This window comes from Festucalex cinctus, chromosome 13 (assembly GCF_051991245.1).
Source record: "Festucalex cinctus isolate MCC-2025b chromosome 13, RoL_Fcin_1.0, whole genome shotgun sequence".
Classification (NCBI taxonomy): Eukaryota; Metazoa; Chordata; class Actinopteri; order Syngnathiformes; family Syngnathidae; genus Festucalex; species Festucalex cinctus.
In genome coordinates, this window is record NC_135423.1 from 10,026,478 (window position 1) to 10,038,554 (window position 12,077).

General features: G+C 46.8%; 1 protein-coding gene across 4 annotated transcripts; it reads right to left on the reverse strand.

Annotated features, from left to right (window-relative positions):
- Window positions 1-77: 77 nt before the first annotated feature.
- atg16l1 (ATG16 autophagy related 16-like 1 (S. cerevisiae)) lies at window positions 78-11,980 on the reverse strand. Of its 4 annotated transcripts, none has more exons than XM_077541266.1 (20): window positions 11,834-11,980; window positions 9,644-9,754; window positions 8,482-8,578; window positions 8,285-8,396; window positions 7,826-7,899; window positions 7,683-7,752; window positions 6,934-7,115; window positions 6,786-6,851; window positions 6,632-6,718; window positions 6,369-6,428; window positions 6,192-6,297; window positions 5,336-5,441; window positions 4,791-4,861; window positions 3,272-3,343; window positions 2,160-2,280; window positions 1,970-2,075; window positions 1,740-1,889; window positions 1,629-1,676; window positions 744-845; window positions 78-388 (listed from the first exon to the last, which is right to left on the reverse strand). In XM_077541266.1, exons 2-20 carry the CDS (start codon window positions 9,747-9,749, stop codon window positions 295-297), a joined length of 1,830 nt encoding a protein of 609 aa, XP_077397392.1. In that variant the 5' UTR covers window positions 9,750-9,754; window positions 11,834-11,980; the 3' UTR covers window positions 78-294. The 4 variants fall into 4 exon arrangements, with proteins under 4 accessions (XP_077397392.1, XP_077397389.1, XP_077397388.1 ...); XM_077541263.1 differs by lacking the exon at window positions 11,834-11,980 and adding an exon at window positions 10,916-11,050 and having other exon boundaries at window positions 6,192-6,294; XM_077541262.1 differs by lacking the exon at window positions 11,834-11,980 and adding an exon at window positions 10,916-11,050.
- Window positions 11,981-12,077: the final 97 nt, after the last annotated feature.

Genomic DNA, 12,077 nt, shown 5'->3' on the forward strand with positions numbered 1-12,077 from the left:
AAGCTGCTTACAAATGCCCACATCAGCATCGCGTTTCATCCTCGCCACTGACGCTTAGGAAGCCATCGAGCCCGACATCGCTTGGACGTCTTTATTCACTTGCCATGTGTACAAAAGTCAACATTGGACTGACAAGTCAACAGTCCCGCTCACACGTTACGCTGCAAGAGTTTGTTGGCGTTCTGGACACGTGCGCTGCGGCTGAGCCAGCCCGTCGCGTTGGGACTCGGCCGGCAGACTGTCGACGTTAAAAACAAAAAGGAGGCGTTGGCGGGATGGAGTCCGGTTCTTCCGTCACACGTCCGACCACAGGATGGCCTTGCTGCCCTTCTCCACACTGCTCACGTACACGCCCGACGGCGACCACGATACGGCGTTGATGGCCGAGCTGCAAGATGCCACAAGAACAACAAAACTTGATTTACAAAATATTTGCAGCATCAAAAACACTCGTGGAGGAGCTCTAGTGTGACTGGATGCCTATGTGTAAATCTACATACATGTAAATAATATGACATGTACGCAAACATACCCTCAACAACACTTTTTTTCAGGGAAAACACAAAGACCAAATAAAAAAAAACAACACATCAGCATGTATCGTAAATGAGACTGTTTGAAGCAACTTCTCTTTAAACCTCAAACATGTCAGAATTCAGATTACCTTCAATAACAGCAATACGCAAACATGCATGTGGTCAAGTCACATGAAGCGGGAATTGGCGAGGCCCAGGCCGTCTTACTTGTGATTGCGCTCCAGAGTTCTGTCCACCTTCCCTGTGAGAACGTTCCAGATGTACAGCGCTCCGTCTGCCGAGCCGCCGGCCACAAAGTTTCCATCGGGACTAAAAGCAAAGCCACAAACATCTCTTCACACAAGCTAGCGGTGCTAAAGCTAATGTTTGGATGCTAAAACAATCTAAAACAGGCATCGGGAAGCAGAAAAAGGGAACCAGTCAGCTACTTTTAAGCTCTCCGAGTCCAATTTGACAGCAGGGCACAGCGTGACTTTAGTACCTGCAGTGCATCGAGCGAGGTGGTGGAACACTAGCACAAAAATAATAAAAAAATTATCTGTGACACTTTTCACCTCCTTGACACTAGTTTTGGCTAAACAGAGCTCCACATTTTTTTCATAATTCAGTTTTATATAATAATCATAAATCATAATTAATAACACCAAAGTAATCCTTGATTCAATTTGATTTAACTGATTGTGCTGCTATTTTCTTGCCTACTGGGGGCAGCAGAATAGTCACATTTAAAAAAAATAAAAAATAAATAAATAAATAAATAAAAAATAAAAAAACACTCATGGAGGAGCTCTAGTGTGACTGGATGCCTATATGTAAATCTACATACATGTAAATGTACAGGCATGAATTATGTCCAACTGCCAAATACACAAACATAATTTTAAAGATTCCATTATTAGTTTGCTCCACAGTCTGAAAATCTGGAAAAATGTTGAACATTGTTTTCCGAGGTAAAAGATTTACATCTTATTTTGCCAATCAAAACCTGTCACAAGTACAACGATCGACATGGTGTGGTAAACAAAACAAGCAAAGCATAAATATCCATGACATATACATTAACTATGATTTGGACTTTGAGAGGCAACCCACCTGAAGGTCACTCGGGTCCAGTCGGCGCCGCACTTGAAGCCGTCAGCGCTGAAGGTGACAAGACAAGTGTGAGCAGGTTCACCTCACGACAAGTCACTTTTCAAGACGGACCTGAGAGTCTGTCGGACAGCGTTGGTGCGCAGGTCGACAATTTGGAGTAGGTCGTCTCTGGAGCAGGTGAGCAGCTCGGTGCGGTCGGGGTTCAGGTCCAAAGACGTCACCCGGCCCAGAAGCTCCAACTCCCGCACGCTGCTCTCCGCCCTGAAACCAAAGCAGCGTCTGAATGCATCTTCCAAATTCTGAATCCCCGCCCCCACACCTGACGGGCACAGCTGACTGACCTGATGTCCCAGAAGCGGACCTTCTTGTCAAAATGGCCGCTCATGACGCACTGCTCGGTGCACACGATGTCATTGCAGCTGGAGCCGGTGAACACCGTCTTCATGCCTGCCACACACAAAGCAGAGGTCGGCGGGCTGGGGGGAGGCTGGGTCACGCCAAACGAGCGAGCGGCGGGAACCAATCACGTACAGACTTTGCTGCGGAGGTCCCACACTTTGAGGGTTCGGTCATAGCTTCCCGAGACGATGCGAGCGTTGTCCAACAGGAAGCGAGCCGACAGAACTTTCCCGCTGTGGCCCGTCAGCGTGTGCTGCGGAGACCAAGCGCCACGTTCAAATGTGGAAACAAAAGTCCCTTTCACAAAATGACCAAAAAGAAGAGATAAATAATGGCCCCGCCTCCTCCCAAGTGTCAAACGAGTTGGCAGGAGTGGACGAGGAAGTTTGATTTTGATCTCAGCAGAAGATTGAGCGCACAAGCAGCCCGAGCTGTCGGTCAGCCCGCCAACAATACCGGCAGGCGGCACGTGACCTTCCATCTGCCGTGTCAGCACATCTGGTGCTGTGCCACTCGAGCGAGACGGCAGGAACCCCGATGCGACAAAAATCGGCTTTGTGAGAGTAGCTTGTTGTGCGCACTAGTAATGGGAGTTGTCTCAATCTGATCGGAAATCGGGGCTGATCATGTGACTTTCGGCCAAATGAAAATGATTCAGTTTCTTTATTTCCAAAGTCAAGCATAAAATTGTTTGAGTTGAACCACTGCTGACATGTAGCCTAAAACTAAAAAATCCATCTTAGTGTTTTGTTGACATACACTGATTTTACAATTAGCTCAAAAACTTGATACCAAGTTCAGAAATTAGTAAAAAAAAAAAAAAATTAAGCTCTCAGACTTAACGCCACTAAAATTCTCTTCACCTGTGTTAATGCATCATCATAACATCTGTTAAAAAAAAAATAAAAATCGGCAAAAACGTTTTCCAAAATGAAAGCAGATGCTGGCTAATGTCTTCACTTGAAGAAAGCCAAGAGCTTGATCGATTGATTGATTTGATGATCAAGTGTCGATTAATGTGATGACCCATTAGCTTCCACTATCTTAATTGTTGCACATCCACTTGTCAATTTGTACCCTAACTTTGACTGCTGACCAGTCAGGGCCGTTCCCAATCTCAGACCTTAAACAGGACAAGTGACATTTGGAGGAGAGAGGAACAAAACGTCTACTTTAAGGAGGTGAAAACTAATCATGGAAATGATGAAAGCATCAACAAGACTTGTGTTTTTTCTGCAACTGACCCTCAGTCTGTAGTCGTCCAGAGTCCAGATGCGACTGGCAAAGTCGTTGGAGGCAGCCAACAGGTACGAACCCTGCACGCACAAAAACACGAATGATCAGAGGTGGGTGCATCCGTGAACTTCCATCATTTGCCAGCGGCGGACCGGGAAGCTCGCCATTATCTCAGGCCTCCCCACCTCGTCATTTCAATTTGAGTTAGTTTCTTTATTTCCGTGTCATTCAGCATGAAAAGTGCTCAGCACACATGAGAGGTTTAGAAGACACAAAAACAGACACCCACAAATCCAGGAAAACAAAAGAGTGCATGTGCATATTTTTCCCCCCTCAAGATCAGTGATTTTTTTTTTTTTTTTTTTAAGTGCCTCCCTGTATTGGGACACAAAGCATTCAAATGACAAATTGTTTTCGTTTGGCTTTTCGGGTAATGAAGTCAAACTGAGGACGAGCATACGTGTCATGATGGAAAGTGATGGAATGAATATTCAAACAGAAAAAGGAGGCATGTCTGTCGAAACGTCTGAATGGCATCTGAAGACTAATTTTGATACTCTTGCATTTGGTTATATTATGTGGGCCTGGTGACCACCACTACTTTCTTTCCCCCGGCTTGGAGCGGGATGTCAAAGAGCGATTTGGATGCTGCTCTGCGGACCGTCACCCTGGAGTTGCTGCACCGAGCTACCAGGCCAGGATTGGATGAGGATCCACTTCCCTGACAACGTCTTCTTGTAGTGTTTCAACTTCTTAAATGGACTTTGGCACTATTCCAGTTAAATTTCTTTAGTAACAAAATGCACAATTGTTGCCCATATGGCATCCATTGCAGCCTGCTCATCCTGGAAGGGGGATTCCCACGTTTGCGCTCCCTTCTCAAGGTTTCTCATTTCTCCCTGATGTTTTTATTTTTTTCTAAAGTTTTTCCTTGCCCTCTTGTGGTTCGACCAGGGGATGTCAATATTTGTCAACTGTGGGCACCTTTGAGACTCTGATTAAGTCATTCAAAACCAAAAACGTATAAATACGCTTTTTAATACTTTGTCCTTCACTTCCAAAAACATGTTTTATATTTTTTATGCTAGAGCATGCAAAAGGCTTTGATACAGCTTCTGACATAAAGAGGTCGCTTAAAGCAATGGAAGTTAAAAAAAAAAAAAAAAAAAAAAAAAAAAAAAAACTTCCAGCAGGTGGCAGCAGAGTATAAGAGATCAGCCAGGGCCCTGTTGCAACAACTCTTTTTGCCAGGTTTGTGAATGATGAAACTTAGATATATTTGAATGCTAATTGCTGCAAAAGGGAAACAGATACAAATATACTTTTTCTTGAGGAAAGAAGAGACTAATCTTTCATTTGGTAGTCTTCCATATTTTCATAGCAATAGAGCAGAATATTCTGTGGACCTTGCAAAGTCATTCCAAATCCAGTAAAACCACCAGGAGCGAAGGCGGTTGCTTCATTGAAAAAGGCTGGGAGTGAACGAGTTAAGGGCAAAAGAAATAAACTTGACGTGGGCAGACTTACTGCGCTGTCGAAGTCGATGCTGGTGATTCCAGCGTTGCTGCCGGTCAACGCTCCTTTGGGCTCACATCGACCTGCAGACATGCACGTACACACACAGAAGCACTTTCAACAAATGGCTTCTTCAAGAAAACCAAGTCAAATAAGTAGAGTGGAGGTGCAACAATTCCTCCATGAAAATCGAGCTCATCGAAAATCTCAAGAATTCCACAAAACGGCATTCAAACAAATGCAATCTTTTCAAGGTCTCAGGTTGAAAACTGGAGATCATTATCCCCGCCGCTCCCGCCTCTGACGCTCAATTTGGTGGTTTGTTGTTGTTGGAAGTGATCAGAAGGAGCTGAGAAGATCTGCGCACAGACTCCGGATATGATGTCACTTCCTGTTGGTGTGAGCGACGCCTCCAGTACACCGACACGTCACCACTCGAAAGTGTGCCGGCGGCGGCGGGAGGGGATTGCGGGTAATCAGACCTTTTACTGCTCATCATTGACCTTCGGCTGGCAGCATGCCAGAAGTGTGTGCGCTCGTTCGTGCACACGACCCACCTGAGACCACCTCCCACAGCTTGACCCTGCGGTCCATCCCTCCTGTTGCCAAGACACGCGAGCCGGGGCTGAACCGAACCGCGTTCACCTCGCCGTCGTGCGCTTCCTGCACAAAGCACACACAAACATTGTTTTTGTCCAATCAGCAAGGATTTCCCATAAATGCAAAGCGGTGTTGGAATGCAAAAACTTGCTAAATCAGACAACACGTTGCAGGAGAAATGGAGCTTTTACATTGGAGAAAAGTTTTTTTTGTGATGATACAGCCTTTTCAAAAATGTGGTTACCTTCAAAACAACAGGAAATTGGTACAACTTGATTATTTCTCAATCACCTCCTGAATTCTTTCATGTGGTCTGGCACTCAGCCAGCCACCTTCCCCAATGGGCTGCCACTTTTTCACTTCAAAACATCATCAACCTTTCGCGGTGCAGTTTTAGCCGGCAAAAATGGCGACTGAGGTTGTGACATCACATTTTGAGGCAAAAATGTTACTCAGCTTTATAGAGAACAAAATTCCGTTTGCTGCTCGGCACTTTGTGATAAATGAAAAGCAGTTGGTCAGTCACTTGTGAAGTCAAAAGGTGTTATTTATAGGGCTGGAAATCTTTGACTGTCTCGCGATTCGATCACAAGTACAACGTACAAGTCGATAGATTTTGGGACCCTTGAGCTTTTTGGTGGCCATGTTTGAACAGAAAGTTCATGTCAGCCAATCAGAGACGACTTTACTTGATCAGCAGAGCAAAGCAAAAGCACCGGGAGCTCAAATGTTTCATTCTAAATGTTGATTGTGAGTCAAGTTCTTGTGGGATTCAGGGCTATATAAATAAACCTGACAAGTGTGTTTACTTACAAAAACGTGCAACGCCGTGGACGGGACTCGAACGTCCACGCAGGATCCCGACGGTGCCTCGCTGTTTTCCGGAGACGTACTCAAGGAGTTTGCGCCTCGCCGTCTGCTGAGGAAGAGATGGCGTCCAATCAGGAGCCGCAGCCGCAGAAAAACACACCCACGTGTCTGTCCACGCACCCGAAGATGTTGGAGATGGAATCCAGCAGACCAGCCGGGGGCATCGGTGAAATTTTCTTACTGAAAGACAAAAAACTTGGGATTCACGTTGCTTTTTGTTTCGTTTCTTGACACAACAACAAACAAACAAAAGTATTATTTTGACGCTACCTTGAGGCTATTGGGTGGGATTCATTGTTGCTGCTTTCCCACTTGCACTTGGTTGAACTGATGATTGACCCTTTGAAATGGGACTGTTTGGTGATCGAATAAATTCAACTCACCTGGGAGTCCTGCCAATTGTTCGTCCGTGTGGCTGATCCCCGCCCGCCTTCCCGGAATCCTCGGCCAGAACTTCAATGTCGTCGTCCCTGAGGAGAACAACAAGTCAGCACGGGCGCCACGTCCACCCGCTCGACTAGCCACAAGTTCACCAACGGGTCGACAGGAAGCGGCTCTTTGGCGGCGTCTGCCAGGTCCTTCTGCAGTTTAGCCTGTCTGCGTCTGGGAGGGTGGCGAGAGGAGCGCACGGGGAGGAAGTCACACACGTGATGGTCCGTCTGTCCGTCTGGCGGCCTCCACCTACCTGCTGTCCTTCTCGTTCTCGGCGTTGAGTCGGTTGGCTTCCTGAGCCTTCTCGGCCATCCAGCGCGAGACCAGTTCCTGGTTGTCCTCCGTGGTCTTCCTCAGTTTCTCCTCCAGGGCGCTGAAGGTTATCTGCAGTGCGTCGTATTCGTCCTTCAGAGTCTGGTTGGCTCGCTCCAGGTCCTGCGCGACACACGCTCACAACCTCAACACGCTACAAGACAGACAGATGGATACTGTCTCTACTCCTGTTTCTCAGCATGACACAAATATTGGCCAGTCTTCGTAGAGGATAAAGAATATATGATTAGTTAAGTAATCTGTCTCTGAGTTGCTCCACAAATATTTGTTGCTGTAAGGGTTATAATACTGCAACATAAATGCTAACCATTAACCTGTCGATGGAGTTCAGCATTAAGTTAATAATCCTAGGGCAAAGCTGTTTGCTGCTTTGAAATATGCGGTAATAATTCATCAACATTCTATGCACCTACTGGAGACAATTTTTTGACTTATTTGGCCAATAAAGATGATTTTATGATAGATTTTATTTAAATGGAGAAGTTCATGGTGTACCCCGCTAACTGCTCATAGAAAGCTGGGATAGGCTCCAGCACGCCTGCGACCCTCGTGAGGATACACGCTTTGGAAAATTGATGGCTGATCCACCCCCCCAAACAGACAAACATGATAAACCTCATCTGCCTCAAATATTCCAACTGGAGGACTCCAGTTCCATGCAGGTGGTACCTGCAGGCAGTTGTTGAGGTCTCGACAGTCTCCCTCCAGGTTGGCCATCTGCTGCTGATACTCCAGCATCCTGAAAGAGCAGACGAGCAAGAGGTGAGCAAAAGGGGCTGGCGGCCGATGATTCGCTGCAGGCGGCGACTGACTTGGCTTCGTTGCTCTGGATTTCCTTGTCCTTCTGCTGGATCAGATTGTTGAGCTCGATGACGGTCTGCGCCAGCTGCAGGACAAGACGAGTTAGTCCAAGAGACGCCTTCCAACATCTCCAGCAAAACAAGAGCGAACGATCTCAGCTTTCCAAACAGATCGGAAGGGCTAGATAGGACATGCCCACTTTGAGCTACATGCCTACAGTGATGCTATGCTAGGAGGGTCAAAGATACTCAGAGAATTCCATGCAAGTGGAAGGTAAGACCAAGGATACTTTAGGAGAAAAAAAACCCAGCTTGTTATGAAGTCGTTTCAGCATTTCGATTCGGCGCTACATGATGCGATTCAAATTATGAAGGGCGGCAAACCCGGAAAGCGGCGGTCCGTCACTAGTGAGAACGGCCTCCAGCACAAAAGCAGTCCAACCCTTGTCACCAGGACGTACACGCACGCACCTCGCCTCGTTTCTTGTGCAGCTCCGTCAGCTCCTCCTGATGGCGGATCCTCATGTCGGCCATTTCCTGCTGCAGGGCCACCGTGTCGCCGCGACTGCCGTCCGCCGCCGCCCTGCAAGCCAGACACCAAGTCAGCCTCGCAAACACACTCTGTGACGGTGGCGAGACGCACGCCTTTGGCCGCCCGCGGCGCTCACGTGGTAGCGTCGTGTCCTCGCGTGACCTCGTACTTGTCCGCCTGGTAGCGCTCCGACAGGACGGCCTGCAGGTCCGACTTCTCCAGCAGACGATTGTCTGGAAGACGCACGCAAAGAACTTTGTGCAGTAAGTTCATGGGCAACCATTCATTCATCCGCTCGTCTTTCGGCAAGTTGTCGACTCCCGCGACGTCACAACAACCTTTCACCTTTCACGGATTTGAAGTGATCAAAGTTCCATCAGATTGAAAATATTCTGCTGCTCACGTCATCGCCCGTCTGTTCAAGCAGCAATTGTTTGAAGGGCCCCAACATGGATGCTAATGTAGGTTTGCCTTTTCTTAAATGAGATGAAATGATTGGCTGAATATTTTGGTGCTTTGACAATCACCCTTCTGGTTGTTCTCCGCGGCAGATTTAAGAAGGCGTGCTCAACAATACTGTCAGCCATCTTCACTCGTTGCTGACGGTGCGAAGCAGAAAATTTGCTGCCAAAGCAAAATCGTACTCAGGAGTTTCTGCAACAACAATTAAATACGCTAATCCTCCATTGTTGTTGTGAAAATGGCAACGTTACAACCATGCCAGGAAAAATGCTTTTTGGATTGAATTGCGTTAGTGTCATCTGGTGGACATCAGTGGGGTGTGTCCTCTATTAGAGTAGGCCCGCTCCCAAACTGTCAAGACTTAGGCACCCACAACAAACTCACAGGAATGCTTAGGCTGACTGGCCGCCGGCTTAATAAAACACTTTTTTTTAGGATTGTTGAAACCCTTTGATGATAAAAGGTTGACTCTTTCATACATGCATTGAGAAATTTAATATTAAGAGCACCATACGAGGAAGTGCAAGATGCTATGTGCTATTAGCACTGATGACAAATTGTGGCCACGTCCAGCATACAAGTTGTCCATCGCTGCTTCACGGCATTTACTGTCTGGTCTGAAAGTACAAATACATCAGCATTGAACTCTGGCTGATAAGGATGATTGTGAAAACGGGGGAATCGAGCTATCGGGCAGCCCCTGGTCGATATTACGGAACATATATTTTTGCATGGCCTCTCGAAATAGCAGCTGTTCGCCCATCACGTTGTAGGTCGCCAATGTCAAGTTCACGCAATCTACTCGTCTGTGTTCAGCCATCAACGACGTCACTCACACTGATGGACGATCTCCTCGAAGCCGTGCCTCTGTAGACGGTCGCGAAGCTTCAGTTGCTCGCAGATGTGTCGCTTCCACGTGCAGGCGCCGCGTCGCTGCGCCATGATCCCTTGAATGCACAAACACAAGTATGATTAACACCAATCTTCATTTACAGCAACACTGGCCACCTTGCGTTATTTTGCCGTGAATTACATGAGAACTGCAAGCACAAATTCTGCGGCAGTGAATGTGTACCAGCTCGTGGCCGAGTGGGTAGAGCGTTCGGCTTTATTCCTTCGTGTCACAAAAAATACCATTTAATTGGACCTTTTCATTGTATCCCCCCCACCCAACTCACCCCAGTTTTGTTTCACGTGTTCATTGAAAAATTGAACATTGGCAATCCCGAGATGATGTCACAAAACGGCGTCCTACTCGGTGAAATGACCCTCTCCAATCATTGAAAAGCATTGGTTGTAAATTGATTTGATTTCAAAATGTGATTAAATGACTACTAGACCAATTTGCCTGGTTTGTATGCTAGTCACAGGCAAAAGCAATACAATCCGCCGCTTGTTTGCATCGTGGAAAGGAAGCATTTGCATTGCGTTGCATTGGGGAAATCTCAGAAATGTCCGGATGTTCCGAATTGTCAATTGCGGTAAAACGCAAAATCTTGTCTATAAAAATTGATAGAAAATATTAAGAGATGTGAAATTGATAAACAAGTGGCGTATTTCATGGGGCAGGCCCAGCACTTTCATCCCACCCACCACAGCAAAATAACTCCAGCATTAGAGTTGCCAGTCACGGCAAAATAACCAGTCTATTCATAATAACTGGGCAATCTTGCGTTGCCTTGTGATGTTTTGACCATGGACTAGTCCATTCCCCTGACGGATGAACCGCGCGTGAATGCAGAATAGCATTCAAAGTTGAGATGTTCGCCAGACATGTTTTCCTGATTGTCACGTGTTGTGAGCAGCACAACGTCGTTGAAGTCACGTCCAAGGCAAAGGGAAAAAAATAAGAAACCGGGATTCTTTACAGAGGAACATAACGAGGCCATTAAGCTTAGGGAATATTTTGAGCATCTTTCGGCAAAAAGTGTCGTGACTCAACATGTTAGCATGCTAAAGTAGCCGCAAATATCCGCGCGCGCTTTGGCCCTGACGACGTAAAAGACGAGATCAATACCTACCTGCGTAGCTATGGGACTTGTTTAACTTCGTTCTTTAGCCTGTTAGAATGTTCAGTTTGCTTTCCCAGCCGACATCACTTCTCTTACTTTGCTCACTGCGCCTCCGCTCCATTTTGGCTCTGGGGGCGCGCTGCTTCCGGGCCGTCGCGAGAAAATGACGTCAGGCGAGCTTCTTGGCCGTCTAGTTTTTTAACGGGTTTACGAACACTGCCACACCAGGAAAAAAAGGTTCGAAAAAAAGGTTCAATAACACGTTAGATTATGATAAATGCCACGTTCAAACGTTAGGTGGACGACTTCCTCATACAGCAAACCAATTGCAAGCAATTATTTCTGGTGTCAGGTCACTTATTAAACTGTCAACTTACGTTTATTTGATTTTGGTAACAAAAATGACCCCCCCCCCCCCCCCCCTTGGAGTGGCTATCTTTTCGAGGAGCTTCCCGATATTCAAATCTCGCAAGAATTACAAACTTGATGTGTTTCCCTTGAGCCGGAAGATGTTTGACAAATACAGAAAGTGGTAGAAAGTTAAACTGATTTCTATTTGCCTTTATCACAAATCTTGACCAATATTCACAGCACAACATCCCCTACTCTGAACCACACAGGAGAGCAAGGACAAACAAAACACAAAAAAATAGTAACTTTGAGAAGATGGCGGTTGGATCCCCCTCACAGAATGAGCAGACTGCAAAGGATGCCGAGTGGGTAACATTGACACAAAAGGAGTTGCTCTACAATGTTAACGGGAAGAATGTGAGAGTCCATTGCATTCATGTGAGACGATTGTTGTTGGGTTTTTTTCGGGTTTTTTTCTTCTCTCCCAACACTTCATTGGCGCCCTAAGTTGCCAGTGAGAGAATGCGGCAGGCAACATTTAGCCAGGCAATAAGACAATTGACTTGAGCAACATGTTCTTTCATTTCAGTGTGTAACAGCCACACACGTGGGGCCCTTGATGACATCATTGTGGGTGGGTCCGATTCAAAAGGAGCCCCTTACCAAAAAGTCTGCCATCTCCAACCGTGACCGCATCCTCCAGGAGCCTGATGGGAAGTATGTGTCCCACCGTCCAATCAGATCATCCCGCTCCACTGGAGTGACGAGTACGTAACGCTGCCGTCATCGCGGGGCGAGCACAAGACCAGCGTCTTCTTGACATTGGAACCCAAGCGAGCGGCGGCCAGGAGGTCCGAAAGCAACACGCTCTCGTCCGCGCGCACGCACACGCAGATGAAGTGCGCAT

Coding starts and splice junctions, on each gene's coding strand:
- atg16l1 (XM_077541262.1), bottom strand. CDS start 10,940: ATGGAGCGGAGGCGCAGTGAGCAAA. Junction 8,397..8,481: donor CGAGGACACGACGCTACCAC/GTGAGCGCCGCG, acceptor TCTGGCTTGCAG/GGCGGCGGCGGACGGCAGTC. Junction 7,116..7,682: donor ACCTCAACAACTGCCTGCAG/GTACCACCTGCA, acceptor TGTGTCGCGCAG/GACCTGGAGCGAGCCAACCA.